The 19180-nt window shown below is 39.2% G+C and overlaps 1 protein-coding gene across 1 annotated transcript; it reads left to right on the top strand.

Moving 5' to 3' along the window:
• The first annotated feature begins 1982 nt into the window (after window positions 1-1982).
• On the top strand, window positions 1983-18889 carry cplx2a (complexin 2a). The gene is made up of 4 exons (XM_063475409.1): window positions 1983-2191; window positions 3550-3633; window positions 15755-15933; window positions 17243-18889. Exons 2-4 carry the CDS (start codon window positions 3603-3605, stop codon window positions 17432-17434), a joined length of 402 nt encoding a protein of 133 aa, XP_063331479.1. The 5' UTR covers window positions 1983-2191; window positions 3550-3602; the 3' UTR covers window positions 17435-18889.
• The last annotated feature ends 291 nt before the right edge of the window (window positions 18890-19180 follow it).

Raw genomic sequence — 19180 nt, 5'->3', positions numbered from 1 at the left:
TGCCTGCAAACACAAGAGTCCACACAGTAAAACAGCTTGACACCGAGGCATAGACAGACAAACAGCCCCAGGAGGCAGTAAAACTGTGGCACAGAGCATTACAAACCAACGAGGAGAAAGGGCAAATATGGTGGTGGGCTGATAGGCAAACAGGGAACAGGTGAAGATGTGGATTTCAGGTGGAGACAAAACAAGCTATAAGCCTAAAAGAACTGAGAACTGACCTGATCCAGCTGCTGTGATACCGCTATATGCTTTCTGGATGAAAATGTGGATATTTTTTGGCTCCAGACATATTGTTCACACAGACTGTGGCTCAGGAGAAATAGAGCCGGTTGTCCAGCATACATTGGCGGATTGATCTGAACTCATCCAGTCCACAGGTTAAAGAGGGGGAAGATATTCAATCCCCAGTTGACGCAGCCAATACTGTGTGGGTGCGTGTGATAAAAGCACCATGCACACTGTATGTCACAAAGCACTGCATAAGTACGGGTGAATTTGACTTATGAATGGTCAATAAACCTAAAACATACAAGTTCAGACTGTGAACTAAAGTCATGGTACCGGCCTCCCTACTCAATTCCTAGCATTGCAAAGAAACAGATACTAAAATTTATCTCATCAAATCTCATCAAAACTGGAGCATAGACTTCTTGAAGGCCCTGCATGGTTGTGTGTTGGAGTTCCTACAAGAGCCTACACAGAGCGTCATCTGCATGTTGCAGCTATGGAGTGAGACCAGGAGGCAGTGTCAGAAATATGTGGAGCATCTGGCAATATTTGTGTCTGTGCTTTTTGAGCAAGCTTCAAATGGCTATTCTAGGAACTGCAGTTTTTGGTATTTCTATCTTCATTTTTTAATCCCTGAAGGTTGACATTTTTTTTACAACATGTTCTGTTTGTTACTTTACTTGTTATCCTGCTTCTTTAAATCCATAGTACTACATAAACTGGTGTGAACATAGCAGTACAGTGGTTACCACTGTCACCTCACAGTGAGAAAGTTCCTGTTTCAAATTGTATGTTATGTTGTTGTTACCTCCAGGAGCTCCAGCTTCCACAGTCCAAAGACATGCAGTTGGGTTAACTGTTAACCCTAAACTGATTATGGATGAGAAGCAGATAAAATGTTTAAAGTGTATAAGGTCACAAATCAGAATAAGGCACTGTATGAATGCATGTGAAATGTGTCTTAACTCTTTTAGTAGTCAATAAGATCACAAAAGTGTTATATAAATGCTAGTCTGTAAGTACTGTGACACAGTGTATCGAGGAAATAAAATGAGGACTCCTTCGGCATCATGACAGTAAACAACTGATACAAAACATCTGGCTTGACTCACTAAAAACAAAACTTGCAGCAGTCTGATCTCAACAATGACGGAAGACGTCATAATAACGGCAGTCTTCTCAATAATACCTGTTTAGTATCTCGTTATAGCTTTAGTTATTCATTAATTATTATTATTATGATTGTTGTTGTTGTTGTTGTTGTTGCTGTTGTAATGAACTTTGTATAATGTGAATTCATAAATACTAACAAACAAATCTGGAGCATGTTTCTTTTGTGTGTGAACACTGGTCATTTCAATTGAGGTCAGTTTGTGTTTATCTATGTATGAATTATTTATGTTAACCATTTCCTGTGCTGTATTATTTACATTATGATTACGTTCTCTATAAAGAGACGATAAAAATACGGATTTTGAATTGTGAATAATAACGAATCAAGAGCTAATCAGTTAAGAGGTGTGAGAATATCTGAGGTAACGAACCAACGCTGTTATAGCCTACTTCTTGCACGTTGTATCGGGTAATTAAAGCGCTCTTGTTACTTACTGTTACTGTTAGTTTTTAACGTTGTTATAATGAAAAAGAAATGGAGTTTGGAAACTAGATAGAACCTCCAGTTAGCCCGGATTAGATTCATGAGCATCCCTCCTGCCCCCTCCCCTTCCCTCTCCCTCTGCATGTTCTTCCCTCGTCCTGCAGGAATAGTCTCTCTTCCTCCACCGCTGCAGCCCGGCATGTCCGCAAACTGAGAACGTGAGCGGTGAGACACGGAGAAAGACACAAGCCAGCCTTTAAGACACACGGCTTGTATTTCACGTCTTCCCTTTGAAGGAGAGAAGATTTTAACACCGCGACGAAGCTTTTAGAAGGGACTTGGACGAGGATCAAAAACAAGGTAAAGGATGTCCCGAGCAACCACTGGGATGTTGACGTGCGGCTTCACTGTACGGGACAGGGTGCGTGATAGGTCCGGGCACTTGGTACAAGATGCCGCTTCCGTCCACTGAAAAACAACAACAAAAAATAACAAAGAAACAAAAACACTGGCATGTGTGTAAGTTGTGTCCCCTGAAAAGAGTAGGGGATGCATCGCTCTAAGCTTGTAGAGTAGATAGTACATTCTGTGCATGAACTGTGGCGAAATGCTGCAGATAATAATACAGTGTTAACTGCGAGGGTTCATATGGGGAGAAGGAAAAAAGGTGCAGCTAAGGAGACCGATGAAGAGGAAGGAATCCAGGAAATGATTTGAGCATCTGAGCATAAAATCGCTGACGAAAGAGCGATGCCGCAACCGTGCAGCAAGTTCTCAAGTGGATTTTTTTTATTCTGCTATAGTGTGTATTGCAATGTCAGTGGGATGGTGCGAATGCTGCAGAACTTTACATGGTTGTTATGTCCTAAAAAGGGATTTAACACAGGCTTTGAATGCTGTAGAAATGTCTTTGGGACATTATAATCTTTTGAAATGACTACAAAGTATCTTGACGTTTGCACGATCCACTTGTGAGCCCCTTAGCAGCAGCGTAGAGAATCATAGCCTTTTTCTTTTTAAAGTTATAAATGAACTGTTGATTTGTTCTGAATACCTACAAATCCAATGTAAATGATTATTATAGGAAGAAGACATGCAGTAAAACGCCACAGTTACCAATGTACTCACACAAAAGAATCAGACGTACTATAAGAAATCAGCAGAGTGCATATTAAAAGCAGTGTGGTCAAGCTTTCTAAGACCCATGCACTGACACAAATTGTGCCTAGGTTTGCTCATCTTTGACCCCGTGTTTGTTTCCCTCTGCTTCTGGGAGTTATTTCCATGAAGACAAATCGCAGGCAGTCCAGCAGTGTCAGCATAAATTTGCACAAGACAGAGCGCAGTTGTAAATTGAGGGCACAGGTGCCTCAACCAAACTCAGGACACAGTGTTATCCTGAAGGGTAACGATGTTTTAACTGCTCGAAGTTTAACTATTCCCTGTTTTATTCACATTTTGAGATGGTTTCTGTACATTTTTAGCGCAGCTAATGGAAATAAAATTCCAGAGAGCTACTAAATATGAAGATATTCTCTTTAGAGTGACTCCTTTCCAAGCAAGGATCTCCGTCTGAACATCGTGTTGTGTCCGCATTGTGCCTCGTCATCTCTACCCCCACCCCAAACCCATCCCATCAAACTTGTGTAAGAATCACTGGAGTGAAACAGTGGTGTTCCTACAGTCACAGCTTGTGTATTCTGTCTCCCTGGCTGCAGGTCTGTCCCTGTAACGCGACCACTGAAGGAGGAGAACACAGAACTGCTTCATCATGAATTTTGTAATGAAAGCTGCGCTGGGAGGTGAGTAGACTGCCTGGCGTGAGGTTGATTTAACAGCACTGCAGCGTAAAGGATTTAACAGGATGCTTGGCGGCAGTAGCAGCAGTATACTGGTACTGGCCTCATAGTTATGGAGACACTGGACTGCATCCAACATCAAACTACTCTCTATAGCATCATATTTCCTCTTTGTTTTATGCCAACTGTTTTTTAAAACCTCCAAGGCTGCAACATAACTTGTTTCAATAACTGCATCCTGTTGGCCAGTGCTTCATTATTGTCAAGAACTGCTGAGTGTTTTAACCTTGTCTTTATGGCCAGCATATCAGTCTGGAACCAGGTTAAGGACCGCTGCAGATGAAATACGACGGCAGCAGCAGCAGTGATAGATCTAGTCATATACCAATAATACGTCTGTCAAGTGAAAAAGCCGTGTATCTCCAAAATGTCACCTTCTGAGGAATGGGCGCAGCCTTACTGTAGGTTGATTTTAATGCATGAGGTTTTCACATGATTTTAATACCCAAGCAGACTCGGCTTTTCAAGTCCAACCAGTGGCACCTTTTGAGGCGAGAGAGATAGAGAAGGGCGGTTTTGCCAAGAATTATAGCTGACTTTTGTCCTTTAAAGCCTTCAGGTATTATCCCTTAGAATATTATCTCAGCTATTATTTGCCCCCTAATTAATCCTCATTATAGCTCTGTAATTCATCCTTCTCTCGTCAGCTATAGCTTCAAGGTGAAGGGCAGGAAAGTGGTACCAGTAGCTACAATGCAGCGGTTTCACTTATACCTGGTCAGTCGTGCATGATGTTGAGCTGTTGTCCAGGTTACAGAGATGTTAGGCAGTTACAGCTGGAGTTAAAGCATAGCCCCAACTCCTCATTGGGATGCAAAGGATGCAAGCGCTGCCTTGTTCTGCATAGCTCCTGTGCCGTGCAGCTGTGCTGTGAATTCTTAAATCAACTGCACTGCACTGGATGTAGTTTTGCTCTGCATAGGTTGGCTGCACTCCCCCTGCAGACATTGGGAATAGATTTGACAGTGTGGGTGTTTATCTGTGTACACTGCCAGTGCAGGGGCGGGGTAGTGTGTTATATAGATGTGTGCACCTTAAAAAAGATAAATTATAGTGAATGCCAAGGCCTGTCTGCGTGAACAGATCCTTGTTGTATATGTGAGAGAAAGGTGAGAGAGTGAGGATGCAGGATGACCAAAGTTTGACGATTATCAGGATGGGTGTCATATTTAATATTTAATAATTATTCCTTCTGGGATGCATTGCTGTTAATGCCTTTCTATGTTACACAAACTGTAGTTCCAGTCTGGACACAGTGACCTCTTTCCACGAAAATGTCCACAAAGTATTGACACTGCAAAACATCATTAAAGCTCCCTAAGGGGGGGGGGGGGGGGGGGGGGGGGTGAAAGGTTAATGAAGGAGGCAAGCCAGTTAGCCAGTTAATCAATGAGCTCAGCTATCAATCTGATGCTCAGAGCCTCAAAATCAGTAAATCAATATTTGTGAAATATTATTTAATTAATTAAGTTGGATCATTGAGTCTCCCCCATGCTTTAGCAGTCTGAGCTATACAGTGCTTGTGGTTTCATTCCAACCAGTGACCTTTGTTATGTGTCAAACCCCTCTCTCCCTTCTCACATTTCCCTGAGGCTTCAGCGACAGCTATGAAATTAAAAAAAGAAAAGAAACAGAATAACATGTTTTATTAATTAGCAATGTCTTACAGTGGGTGTCTAATTGAGACTGAAATATGTTCAGTAATACTGGGTGGATTTCTATAACATGAGTGTGACTTAGGTACCGGTAACTTTTTTTTCAACATCTCATGATGTTTCATCAAGCACCAACATCAGTTCTAAATTTAATCTGTGCAGCACTGTGCTTAATGAGATATTAGGGAAAGTATCAATCAAAATGCTGACCGTGCCATAAATATCACTGTTCCTGATTTCAATTTTGTCATCCTTTTCAACATTGTCAACTTGTGCAGCAACACACTGCTCCCAGCCTCCCCTGCTATGTGTGGAGCTGTCAAACAATGACTTACAGGCTTAAACATATCCTATTAAATGGTCAGGATGCACAACCTGTAATGTGAAATGGTGTCAATGTAAAACTTCCAACACATGTTTAGGCTAGCCTGCCTAGCATGGGATGTGGCATAGCTTGTCAGGCTAGAAATATCCTGGATGTCAAAATAGAGACTTTGACAAAAGCCTGGTCTGCATAGCACTAGACTAGAGGGAAAATCTTGTGGTGCTGTTGAGGAAATATGCTTACAAGTAACTCATTCACCATGTTGGAAGTTAAAAATGCTTTGAGTAGAACAGTGTTATATAAGAGCCAGTCCATTTACCATTCGTCAGCTGTTTAGGGGCACCATTAGAGATAGGGTTATGGGCTTTGGAAGGGTCTCATAATGGATGTAGCTGAGGTATCTTGGGCATCTGATTAGAACGCCTCAACAATGCTCTCTCAGAGAGGTTGTGTAGTCATGGGCAACCTTAAGGAGACCCAGAAACTCTGGCTTGGAAAAGCTTTGGTGTCCCCTCAGAAGAGCTGGAAAAGCTGGCTAGGGAGTGTTGACCTTGTTAGTGTTGACCCCTACTATCCACACTAGCATGTATACACAGAATAACTCCTGACAGAAACATTTATATGACCTCCATTTATTCCTGTGACTGCTTTTTTTCTCTTTAAGTCAATATTCAGACAACCTCAACGAAACAATTTAAACAATCTGCAGAAAGGTAGCTTGCTGAGAGACAGAAAACAGAATAAATCAAGCAGCATTTTTTCATTTCTACAGCATTCCTTTCCATATAGTGATGATTTTTTTTTTTTACCTGTTTTTGAATTTGCTATCCTGCCACTGAGTGTTTTGCTGAGTATGTTTGGCGATGTGCGGATGAGAGTCTGTGTGACAGAGGATGCTGCCAGTGCATTAAGTAATCCTCCAAGGCTTCTTTAGTTACAGATACTTGAAAGAAAACAGAGCGATGTTTAACTGTGATGATTCAGCAGGACTAAGATCCAAAGCTTGAAGAGTGCTGGGTAGTTTGCTGCATTTGCCACAATTGACACCGCTGGTCACGCGACTCCCAGACATATTATTTTTCCTCACACAACAACTACAAAAAAAAAAATAAATGAAAACCTACCAACGTATTTTTATACTGTTGCTGTGTGCAAGCTGCAGAAAGCTCCTAGATGGGATATACAAACAGTGTAACTGAAAAAATTGTAGGCACCTGCTTGGTGATGCAGACATTTTAAAATACAATAAAACTTCTTTTGTTTTTATAAATTTCCATCTTACTGAGAAGCAAACGAAATACAAAGAAAAGAACAAGATGTAATGAGATGAAACAAGACTCCGTATTTTAATCCAACTTAAGGAACTTCTCAGAGTAAAATGGCATGCACGGATGGGCACATACAGATGAGGGGTGCTTACAACCACTTGAACAGGTATGTTTAGGCATGTTTATATCATTTAAAAAATTCCAGATTATCTCTCAGTGATTAATTTGTTTTATTTTGTTCTTCATAGAAAGAAACTGGTGCAGGAGAGTCTTCAAGAACAGTTCAACAACAAGTTGAACAACAAGTGCAGTAATCTGCACAGATCTTGTCTTTAATAAGTCATTATAAATCCTATCCAACCCACGTAAAGAGAGGCCGAGAATGCTTTTTGCTGATTCAGCTATTTTCATGAAAATATAAACTGCACTTATAGAGAATTATACAGTACCTTGAGCTTCTTGGACTACAGTTTAAAAGCCCACAGCATCCTAAAAATCTCCATTATGGAAACAAAAAATTATGCATTTAGATTAGATTTTATTATTATGATTCATCAGTGAAGATCTGTTGCTAGTTCTGAGCTATGGTACAGAGTAACGCAGCTTTTGCTTTCAATCTTAAAATTCTGGATCCACTTTTGTCTCCTTGTTAAGTGATTGCCTCGACCTCTGAGTGCTTGGGTGCTGACTTGGCACCTTCTGACTCCTAACTAAAAGTTGAAGTTAGTTTGACAGAATGGGAAGCTTTTAAATGCGCTAGTCATTTAGTCCCAAGGTCTGGAGCTCAATCAAACTCTGAAGGCCTCAGGCAATAGCAGTGACACCATGACTGCTGCATCTGCAGAAAAGTCAGAAGTGCAATCATCTAGTCAATAGTCACATTTAATTACTCATTTAACGCACGTTAACGCAAGTTTTATATTTTTTCCATTTGTTCAACAATTTGTTCAGCTATGGGAAGGTTAGATGTGCCAAGAAGATTGTCTTTACACAGAATTTTGCAATTCGTGTACACTAGAGTTTATATGTTTGTCTGTTGGTGGCACCAAATGTGCAAAACACAGTCATAAAACTTTACAGGTGTGAAGTTCAAATACACCTGAAGGCCAGCTTTGAAGATCTGTTTTGGGGGACTTTGCAGTAGGACAGTAGACAACTAATTGAATAGGCACAGTGGAAGTTATCAATATGACACCCAAAGAATAAAAGGCAGGAATTAGAAGTTAAATAGAGCACATGCTTAATATTGAGTATTATGTTTTATTTGTCAGATGTTGTGAATGATATGGAGACTTGCATGTGAAACCAATGAACAGAAAAGCTGACCTTTGTTTGGGTGAAGATCAAAGTTCATGAATGGCAAAAGTACATGAACAGGTGGTAAAACATAATGTAAGACTGACTAGAAACACAGGGGAGGTTAAACAGATGCTCTCACAAAGGAGAACAGAACAGACTGGGCCTATATACTCAAAATGGGGAAAGAGGCAAGGGGAGGTAAAAAAAAAATCGCTAATAGTGATGAAAGATTTTACAATAACCCATGGGGAACTCGGGGGGGGGAATAAACAAGGTAAAACTGAAAAATAAAACCAAATAAAAAAGATATCAAGAACAAAGAAACTAAACATTGAGGCATGACAATAATATGGAAAAACCAGAAGGCTATAGACTAATGAAAACAATGAAAATCAAACTATAACCAAAAGCTGGAGCTAAGAAATCAGACTCAGTCCCAAACTTGAAATGCTTGGTCAAAGACCTGAGACCATGACATGAATAATGTCTCATAATTAAATACACACAGTTCCTTCATCATTAAATTAAAAGATAAGTATGCCAGCATAGCTGAATCGCTCATTTCTGCTGTTGTCTGGAAACCATTAAGGCTAGATACCATCTTCTGACCCATGAGCACCCAGTAATAATTTCTTCATCACATATCTGGTAGTTCCTGCTGCAGTAAAAGACTCCAAGACCACATTTTACCATGATCAAACACGCTTACACACAGACTGCTAACTGTTGGCTAAAAACTACAAAGAATTTACTGCTTCAGCAAATTAGTGTTCTACATATTGTAAACAAAATGGGAACATGCTACTGTTTTTCCTGGTAAAAACATGAACACCCCATCGTTTCTCTGCTTTAATAATATTTAGTTATTTACTCTAACACATAAATGTGATCATAAGACATTTTCATTAGTTAAGTCTGACAAAACTGTGTTATTTGAGGTGGAATGAACAGAAGAGACACCTTGAGATTTTGCTTGCTCACCCCATCGCCTCAAAGTAGAGATAATCACATTTAGCAAGCTTCTAATATGATTTGCAAAGGGAGTGAGGCCTTCATTACTTGATTGGTGTGGAGGTCTACAGCTGACACCCACACATAATTTTCCCATTTTCTTCTTGTGTTAACTCCAAGAAATCAAATCATTTCCAAAAGTGACCTTGAGCTTTTGCTGGAGTGCAAGGTGTGCGTGACTGCATGTCTGTTTGGTACATCCAGATTCAACAACTAAATTATTCAACCATGTAAGGCATGATCAGTGAAAGAGAGAGACGGGGGAGGGGTTCTGAGAGAGAAAGAGAGGCAAATTCAGAGAAAGTATCACTTTTCGAATTCATAGCCTGACGATTGCAATGTTACATGCTGCTGCAGCATTTTTATTACTAATACCATTTTTCCTGTGCTGAAATGGCCATGTACCTTCAGAACGAATCTCAATTCTTGCACAAACTTGCTTAGAAGACAGCTCATAAGCTCAACTGCTTGTTAACGCAGCTATCTAATCAGCCAATCACATGGCAGCAATTCAGTACGCTTAGGCATGTGGAAATTTTCAAGACGACCTGCCAAAGTTGAAATCAAGCACCAGAATAAAAAGAAGAGTGACAGAAAGATAATGAAAGTCTGTGTATTTCAGAAACTGCTGATCTGCTGGGATTTTCCAGCACAACCATCTCTGATTTACAGACAATGGTCTGAAAAAGAAGACAATATCCAGTGAGTGGTAGAGGAGATGTTAGACTGCTTTGAACTGATGGGAGGACAACAGTAACTCAAATAACCACCTTAAAACGTAGGAATGCAGAAGAACACACATGTTGAACAGTGAACAAGATGACACCGAAAACAGGAAACTGAGAGTAGAGTTTGCATGGGCTAACCAAAATTAGAAAATTGAAGATTGGTCTGGTCTGATGAGTCTTGACTTTAGCTGCAACGGTCAGGCTGCTGTTGGTGTAATGGCGTGGAGATGTTTCCTTGGGACACTTTTGGGAGAGGAATATAAGCTGACATTAAAGCTGCTACCAATTAGTAGGCTAAAAAAAATATCAAAATCACAGTCAACATGCTCCCCACCATCTCCTCCACCGTCTCACAAAGCTGTTATTGAGACAATGACTTATATCCCAAAGGCCAAACTTGCTGGAAATCTTTACAGCACACTTGCGAACTTTCTCACCACACACTGGGCTTAGAGGGGATTTGCCCGAGAACTTTGAGTGGGAAAAGAGAGATAAGTACTGTTTATCTGATTCTGTCTAAAGTTGAAACTCTGTGAGAGTTAGCTAAGGTTAGTCTTCTTTGCCACTTTCCCTCAAGACTTTGGATTTAACAAAGATTTACTGAAGAACTTTCAGAAGGAAGGGATTAAAGAAACGACACTTCTTATTAAGCAGGAAATGCCCAAACATGGAGGAAAGAAATCATAGTATATTAATTAAAAAGAGAGGTGATACAGGAAAATGACTTAAAATGTTGTACTTGGATTATCTTGGAATTGTATTTTCGATGTGGTCAGTAGTAGCAAGATTATCTACAATATCCAATGGCACAGCAGGGCATGTCTATGTCTGTTATGGATAAAGTGGCTGATATTACTGATTTTAATTGAAAAACATAGCTCACCACAGCTTTGTGATAAGAGCAAGCTAAATACATTTACTTTGGTTTAAAAGGCGTTAATGTATCTGTGGCAAATGGCTTACAAAACAACACCCAGAGTCATTGCTCAGTTTTAAAGCTATCATCCTTTATTCTATTTGAACAAATATGATCTGAATGCACAAATAGGATTTTGTGAAACCAGACCAAGTTTATTTTGGTTTGATTTAGTGTTGTTAAAATAAGAGCTGAGGGCCCTTTTCACCGTGTTTTCCTAGGGAATTATTTGACAGTGAGGCTCAGCTAGTTGTGAGTCACTGCATTACTGACAGGATTCAGCAGCATTGTTTACACAGCTTCTGTTGGAAATATTCCAGATCTGGGCCATAAGCTGATCTTGAAGTCCATGTTTATCTGGGATTTTCTGACACTGACAGTATCGATTCATGTAAACATTTATTTCAGTTTCCATAGTTTCGCATAGTGCCGTGCCTTTTTCCTGACTAAACCAGTGGTCAAAGAATAGTGGTGTTTCAGTTAGTAGTAATCATTGTCTGGGCTGGTAACATTCAAAATGTCTTAACTTAATACAGCAGGTTCTCTACTAATTGGAAGGTTGGTTGATTGATCCCTAGTTCCTCCAATCTATGTGGTGAAGCATCCTTGGGAAAGATACGGAACCCCGAGTTACCACCAATGCATCCATTTGAGTGTGTGTGTGTGTGTGTGTGTGTGTGAATGTTAGATAAAAGTACTATATATTCTATAACTGCTAGTCCATTTACCATTTAAATGACACCTTTTCTCAGCACATATGAAAACAATACAATGTTTATCATCGTGTGAACATGTGTGCACATTTTAGTATATGAAATGTGCACTTGCATTCAAAGACATATAAAACGAAATTGCATAACCATGCAAAACCTCATGTTTGACCATATATGTTGACAACTAAGGACTTTAGCTGTAACCTCCCTCTCTTTCACTGTCTGATACAGATGCAGACTTGAAAGGAGCAAGTATAGCATGCTCTGCCAGATGTTGCTGTGTTGGCTTCTATGTGCTACTCATCCAATGCTGATGCAGCTAATACCTCACTTTACCTTGTATTTCTTTCCTTCCCTCTGAATTTATTCTCTTTAATAAAGAGATTCTGTCTTTCTCTGTCCTTTTCAGTTTAATACAAGTGGCTCATTAATGCTGTTGATAAATTGCTTTAAATGCTGAAAAATGTGCTGCTATTGCAATGCTTAAAATCTTAGTTGAGGATAAACTCACTGCTGGTTGGGTGTGGATAAGCAGGGAACACAGATGTGGAGTGAAACTAACTTGCATGAACATAATTGTATAGATGGAAAAAGAAAAATGAGTTTCCTGGTGCAGTAAACTAATAGGTCAATGTCACTGAAATTCAGTTTGGATTGTTTTTATTCTCACTGAATGATAGAACTGAAGGAATTTGGAGTATGAACTTTTTCAGCCTCTGCAGTGGGAAAAAAGTCTGAGAACCACTGAGCTTATTAATAATTGTAGCTTTGCTGCTTTACACTTCCCATACAACACCTGTTCAAACTGTCTTGAGATTACAGTCTTCTTTCCTAGCCCCTGGGCTAGAGCTATTACTAGTTCTCCAGTTGTCAATCCCTTATTTTTGCAAGCCTAGCAAAGTATAAGTGGGTGAAACCAGCCGTAGGTGGTGTAGCTCCAGGGTTAGAAAAGTTTTCCTCCCCTGTTATAGATTTTATTTTTATGTTTTTTAACATTTAGAACATTAATGTGTTCCATTTCATACACGAGTTGGAGCTTATTCCGTTGAGTGTACTTTTTTACATAAGCACTGGCACAGTGTGTGTGCAACCTGAGCTGTCAGAGTTTGTTCTGTGCAGATTTACTATTGTTTTAAGTCTTCTTCCTTTGTAACAAAGTCTCTGTGAATCTGTGGAGCCCCAGAGCCTTAGAAATAGCCTTGTAACATTTCTAAGACTGATGTCTTTCAATCGCCCTCTTCCTCATTGTGTCTGGAGAGCTTTTTAGATTTCGATATTGTGTTCTTCTAGGGGATCTTTCAGCATACTTGACATGTTTAATCTGTTGCATTAAATATGACCTTTTTAATTTATTTATTTTTATTGAGGTTATAGATCAAATGAGCTGTAGGGCCTTTCTTACAGTTAGAATTTTTCCCAAAAAATTTATTATTTGGGGGTTAACTAAGAGAGCAAACAAGCCTACTTCTCCACACAAGCCCAGATATCCTATTTTGCTTATGTGCATACGGGCATCCTTTAAAACTTGCGTTTTGTGACTACTCAGGTTGCTTTGTTTATGCTAAATTCTGTTTGAATATTTGATGCAATTTATTTTGAGATGTGAGCAGAAGAACTGGTGTCATTTATGTTTTCTTAATTACCCAACACAAAAATTTGTTTTTCATTTTCTGTCCTTCAGCACCCTTGCGCTCGCCCATTGCCAACTCATCTTTTCTCGTCCTCTCCCGTAAATGTCTTTTATCTCTCTCTACATTTTGCTACAGTTTGTTTTTATTATGCTGATGAATCAGAAAAACTAACAGCACCAGGGGAAGACTGAAGGAGTAGTCAGTCTTGTGTCTTGGTTGCTTGATTTTTCTCGTCCGACGTCCTTGCCCGCCTCTTATCTTGTCAATCCCACTCTTCGTTCTAACCTCACTCTCTCGTTTACTTCACTGTTTTCTAACACAACTTATTCCTTCATCCAGCACTTTCTCCATATTGCTTCCTTTCCAACTTTCCCTCTCTCTGTGTCACACTGTAACTTCACATGAACTGTTGGATAATCCCACTAACTGGAACACTTCAACAAATTGGACTTGATTATTTTTGACAGATTCTCTCCTTCTCATCACACTCTTCGTGCTTCCCTTCTTGTTTTGTCAAAATGTTCGGATGTAGACTGCCTTGACATCCTAGATTCCTTATTCTCCAGTTCTTCTTTCCGCCTCTTCACTACTTACCGCCTCCTGTCTTTGCCAAGATTCTTCAGACCACTGGTTTTTCTCCTAATCTTTTATATCATGATGCTTGATGACAGTAGTCATGTTTGCAGAAGTCAACATTTTCTGTGCTGAAATCAGGAGGTATTATTTTATTAGATGTATAACTCTGACAGGCACAGGAAGCAGATTTGTGTAAAGCATATTCAAAGGCTCATGCCTTGTAGTTTAATATACAGAACTGTGTACTCTCTGAAATCTGTCACCATTCTTTCATCCTGTGTCATACTGATTATACTGTTAGTCTCTTGAGTACGTCTTTTTTTCCTGCTTGCTTCTGATTGTTGCAGAAACAGCATATGCCGTGTCATCTGGCAAATAACTGTATACATCAACAGTGTGCTATGCAAAAACCGTTTGATCCATAGCCTATCTGATATCATCTTTTTTCTTCAAATTCCACATTGATACTTATTAGGACTGCAGCCATTACTGGGGTCACTAACATTTAAACTACTTAGTTAATGCAGAATTCCATTCAGTTCAGTTATATTTACATAGCACCAACTCAGGTTGCTTTATATTGCAAGGTAAGGACTCAACCATCAGGCATTTACCTAGCAGCAACACTCGGCAATAGTGGGACAAAAGAACTCCTTTTCAACATGAAGATTCCCAGCACAGCCAAACTCATTAGGGACAGGTTATGGGATGAGGGGAAAGAGAAGAGAGAAAAAAAGGAGAGCATAGTGACACAAGGACAAAACACAAACTGTGGGAGAAAAGACTACATTTCATATTTTTTTATTTTTAAAATGCTTTTAATGATCTCATCTACAAGGGACTTTCACCTGCAAATGCCTTTACAGCAGTATTAAATAGGGTTGAGCATAAGGTTCTTTTTTGCTGCCTTTTTTGGTATACTTTGCTGTCCATTTCATCAAAATGTGTCTCAGTTTTGTATGAGTCAGACGATTGTCGGGGCCAGATCATCTGCACTGGTCTTTCAAATAGACTTTGCCTGGTATGTTTTGGTTTAATTTCCCAAAATCAAGCAAAATGGGCCATACTGTGAGTTCTGAATTAATAACCAAGTGTTACCAGCAGAGGGTGAACATCATGGTCAATGCAGACATCCATTTCCCTCTATTTTATTGTGACACGACATGTGAGGGCACCAACTATAAACACATATTCCCCAAATGGACTGTGAAACAGTATCTGGTTGGAATTAGAATAGAAGAATTAGAGAGCCAACAAAGAGCAATGACAATAAAGCGAAATTATGGGTGCTCCACGGCAACTGTGCAGGACTAAAAAAAAATACAAATAGTAAAGACATCAGGAATAATTTCAGTCAGTTGTGGGTAACTGAGGACACTACAGTAGAGTACTTGTTTTTATTGGGCGCCCTTATAGTGCAGTGTTTGCATTCAACAAAGTGGATGGCATGCTAGATTAATAAGAAGAACTGTGGTGTCCAAAGCTAATCATGAGTAAAGGTAAGCCCTTGCTTTTGTGGCGTAGCTCGAAGTACCACATTTTAATTTAAACCATGCTTGTAACTAACTCAGGCAGCAAAGGAGCTGTGCTAAAAGAATCTTTGAAATCAGCTTGTAAACATATTAGAGGTGCCATTAATAACTGCTCAGACAGTATCTGTTTAAGAAAATTAAATAGTGAGTGAAAAGGGCCAACAAAAGACCAAAAACTGAAATGTTTTTGCATTTGATGTCAAATAGCATTGGATACTGGCAGATAATAATAGCTCTAAGGTGAAATGCTGAAGGTTGTACCTGTGTTTGTGAAATACATCTGTCTCTATTCCATTCAGTCAGTTTATCTGCTTGTCATCTCGTGTCTCGCAAACTAATTTGACAGCTCAATCTTGAAAGCCTGCTGGAGCAGTCTAATGTGTTTCTTTTTTGTTTCTTGTGTCTCTCAGGAGGCCCTCCTGATGTTGGCAAAATGCTTGGTGGGGAGGAAAAGGAAGAGGACCCTGATGCAGCGAAAAAAGAGGAGGAGAGACAGGAGGCACTGAGGCAGCAGGAGGAGGAGAGGAAGGCCAAATATGCCAAGATGGAGGCTGAGAGGGAATCGATGAGACAAGGCATCAGAGATAAGGTATAATGAAAAAAATGGATTTCGCACTGTGCCTAACTAAGGTAGTCATAAAGTAAAATTTACAGTTATCAACCCAACAAACAGAACTATAGTAAGTCAGTCAGTCTTGTAATGAAAACAACCACCAAAAAAAAGACAATAAAGAAACAGTTAATGCAGAATTAAATAATGTCATACAATGAGCACTGCTTACTGCGCGAGAGATGCATATGGGCAAATTTTGTGACATTCATGTGAGAAACTTGGATTTTTAGAAGCCATTCTCTCTTTTGTTTTTCACGTACCTTCTAAAGGCTTATCATCTTGGTGGCTTGACAGCACAACTGTTTATTTATATATATATAAAAAAAACTTGTTTAAAATAGACTACCGTGACATTGTTGTGCTTGCTTTGTGCTATTTTTAAAGCTCTCGTACCCATGAAATAGATCAGTAGAAGATCAGGAAGGAGCTGTAGAGAAGTAAAAAGCTGTTGAAAAATGAGATGAGCTTGGATTGATTTAGAAACAGTAATGGTAGCCAGGATACAATTGAAGCTACATATACATATATCTTATTAGGCCATTATTTGGACGTTTGTCTTTTTTCCATGATTACACACTGTATTTCTTTTATACAAACTAGTCAGGGCTGTAGAGACGCTGAAACTGCAGTGGCTGCAGTGTAACCACTTCACTGCAGTGTGAAAGGCAGGCAGTCTGTGGGTGGGACAGGTCTGAAGGGAATAGCCCACTGTGAATCAGCGGGTTGAAAAGCAGCACTCCTCCCTTGGCTCGTCACCTCGTCTATACTTCTTAAGTTCTCCCAGAGGAAAACAAAGAGTGAGGAACAGCTCCTAAAGTGCTTGGCACCAAAAGGATACTGTCAGTTTCCTCCACAGCTTCATTCCTTTGTGCCAGATTGTGTGAAAAATGCCCACACTATGTGCATGTCCTTGCTGGAGCATGGCAAAGCTAGCAGTGTCACATGCATAGCTGCTTTATTTTATGATTACCAAATTACTTGACTGACATTTGTCAACCAGAAATGGCATCTTACAAATGTAGTGTGTAGGCGTCTATAAAAATGTGATTCACAAGAAGCACTCACTCTTTAAAAAGCTGGCTGACAGCGCAATAATACTTCTTTTTCCATGATGTTTTGATTGCAACATTTTTTTTTTAAATGGATGCTTTTTTTTCTTTGTGTGCTTTTGTCAAATACAAATTTGCAATGTATTTTTTGTCTGAACTCTTATCAGCATATAAACAAAAAGCAATAACCCACAAATCAGTCATACTTCAAACTTGTGCTTCTGTTTCAACTCTAGTATGGCTTGAAAAAGCGTGAAGAGGCCGAGGCTGAGGCAGCAGCCGCCCAAGAAGAGCCTGCAGCGGGCAGCTTGACTAGACCTAAGAAGGCTGTGCCAGCTGGCTGTGGTGATGAGGAGGAGGAAGAAAGCATCATGGACACAGTGATGAAATACCTGCCAGGCCCACTGCAAGACATGCTCAAGAAGTAAGCTAGGTAGCTAGCTAACACTATCTAGCTTAGTTCACAGGCTACAGTTACTTTAATTTGGTTTTTCTCCTTTTCCAAACACATCTAAACAAATAACATGAAGTTAAATTTTGGCAAGGTGTTATGTTGTTTGGCAAGTCAAGGTTTTGTGATGAAGAAATGCACCAACAGTGTGAACTGCAGCCATTGGACTAAGCTAGGCTGGCTTACCGGCCATGTGAACGTTAGTTATGTTACAAAGCTAACAGCAAGCAGAGGGCAAAGACAAATGTTAGACGGTTTATCCTTCTAGTCTGAGAAGTTTTAAACTCCCTTTTCTGTCCCCTCCAAGGGATGCAAAAGCTTTCTTGCACCACTGGAAAATAATACCCTTGTACACCATATTCATTCAGTTTGTACATAAATAAGTCAGTGCATAACAACCCTCCATGTGGGCAAAAAAACAATCAAAAATATTATATATTAAAAAATATTATTCTGTATGTCTGTCTTTAAAAGAAAAAAGTAATAACTTGATAAGCCATATTTTAAAAAGGAACTTTAAAGACTACTCTTGTGTGCTCCTAAAGCTCGTTTTATGTTCAGCCTTGTCTAAAATAAATGTGAAACCTTTTGCACACAATGTTAAAATCTCTGTAAAATTTCTGTCTACCTTCCTCACACACTCCCACAATGCCCTTCATGTAGTATAGTGTTTAAAATGTTTCTATTCTCACACTCTGTGTCTCTTCACGTCCTGCATGCCATTTGTCTGTAAGAGTTAGTCGTGTGAATATGTGCTCCCATCATCTCGGTCTCCTTTTATCCTCTTTGTTATCATGCAAAAAATAATATGGCAATAACACCTGAGTTTGACTGTGTTTTCATGTCTATATAACCGTTAATATTATTAGTAATTAAAAAAATATATGTATCTATAAATATGTATGCTTTCAGGAAGTTTAATTTACATGTTTGCAGGGTTTTCCTTTTTTTATTTTATTGTTTTGATGAAGAATGACTGCTTGGCTGTTCATATAATAGCCAAAAACCTTAAGCTTTCAGCCATAAAACCAGAATTTACAGCATATATACTATTACCATCAGGATCACTTAAAAGGGAAAGAATAACAACAAAACAGTGTGAATAAAAAATGTGTTTTTGAATAAGCAGCGTTGAGTCGAGAGTGAATTATAAGACCAGGTTTAGCATTATACAATGATTTGTGAGAAAAAGACCGCCTTCCCTCGATACGCACAGACACACAGTGAATACTGCAGTTTGCCTTCTAATTTAGCTACACAGAAAAAAGCTGGTGTGTTTTCAAAGACGATTTAAAGTGATGCTTGATTCAGTTTCTTATTGTTGGCTTAGATGTGATGGTGGTCCAATGAGGGCAATGCAGGTTGCCATGAGCAATAAAGGTTTATCATGTATGTTTCTGCCTGAGATTCAATAAAAACTTAAAACATTGTTCACACATAAAAGCGTGTCGCTGTCTTATTTGTGATATTCCATATTTAAATCATGATGGTAAGTTGCACTTTACAGTCTCAGTATACATGCAGTATTTGTTAGATTGGAACAATTAAGACGTTCTGAACGGTACAATAATAGAATATAAATATGTGTTGGTGTTTGCCGTGTTGAATTTCACTAAATTAACAAAAACTAAAGACCTTCCTTCTTGAATTTTATTTCATTTTAGTTACTTTTGTAATAACAAAATTCCATTTCCATTCCACAATTATCAGGGATTGTAACATC

Source organism: Pelmatolapia mariae, linkage group LG6 (assembly GCF_036321145.2).
Source record: "Pelmatolapia mariae isolate MD_Pm_ZW linkage group LG6, Pm_UMD_F_2, whole genome shotgun sequence".
Classification (NCBI taxonomy): Eukaryota; Metazoa; Chordata; class Actinopteri; order Cichliformes; family Cichlidae; genus Pelmatolapia; species Pelmatolapia mariae.
The sequence above is the reverse complement of the archived record's forward strand: the minus strand, read 5'-3'. Positions and strand labels throughout refer to the sequence as shown.

Coding starts and splice junctions, on each gene's coding strand:
- cplx2a (XM_063475409.1), top strand. CDS start 3,603: ATGAATTTTGTAATGAAAGCTGCGCTGGGAG. Junction 3,634..15,754: donor AATGAAAGCTGCGCTGGGAG/GTGAGTAGACTG, acceptor TGTGTCTCTCAG/GAGGCCCTCCTGATGTTGGC. Junction 15,934..17,242: donor GACAAGGCATCAGAGATAAG/GTATAATGAAAA, acceptor TTTCAACTCTAG/TATGGCTTGAAAAAGCGTGA.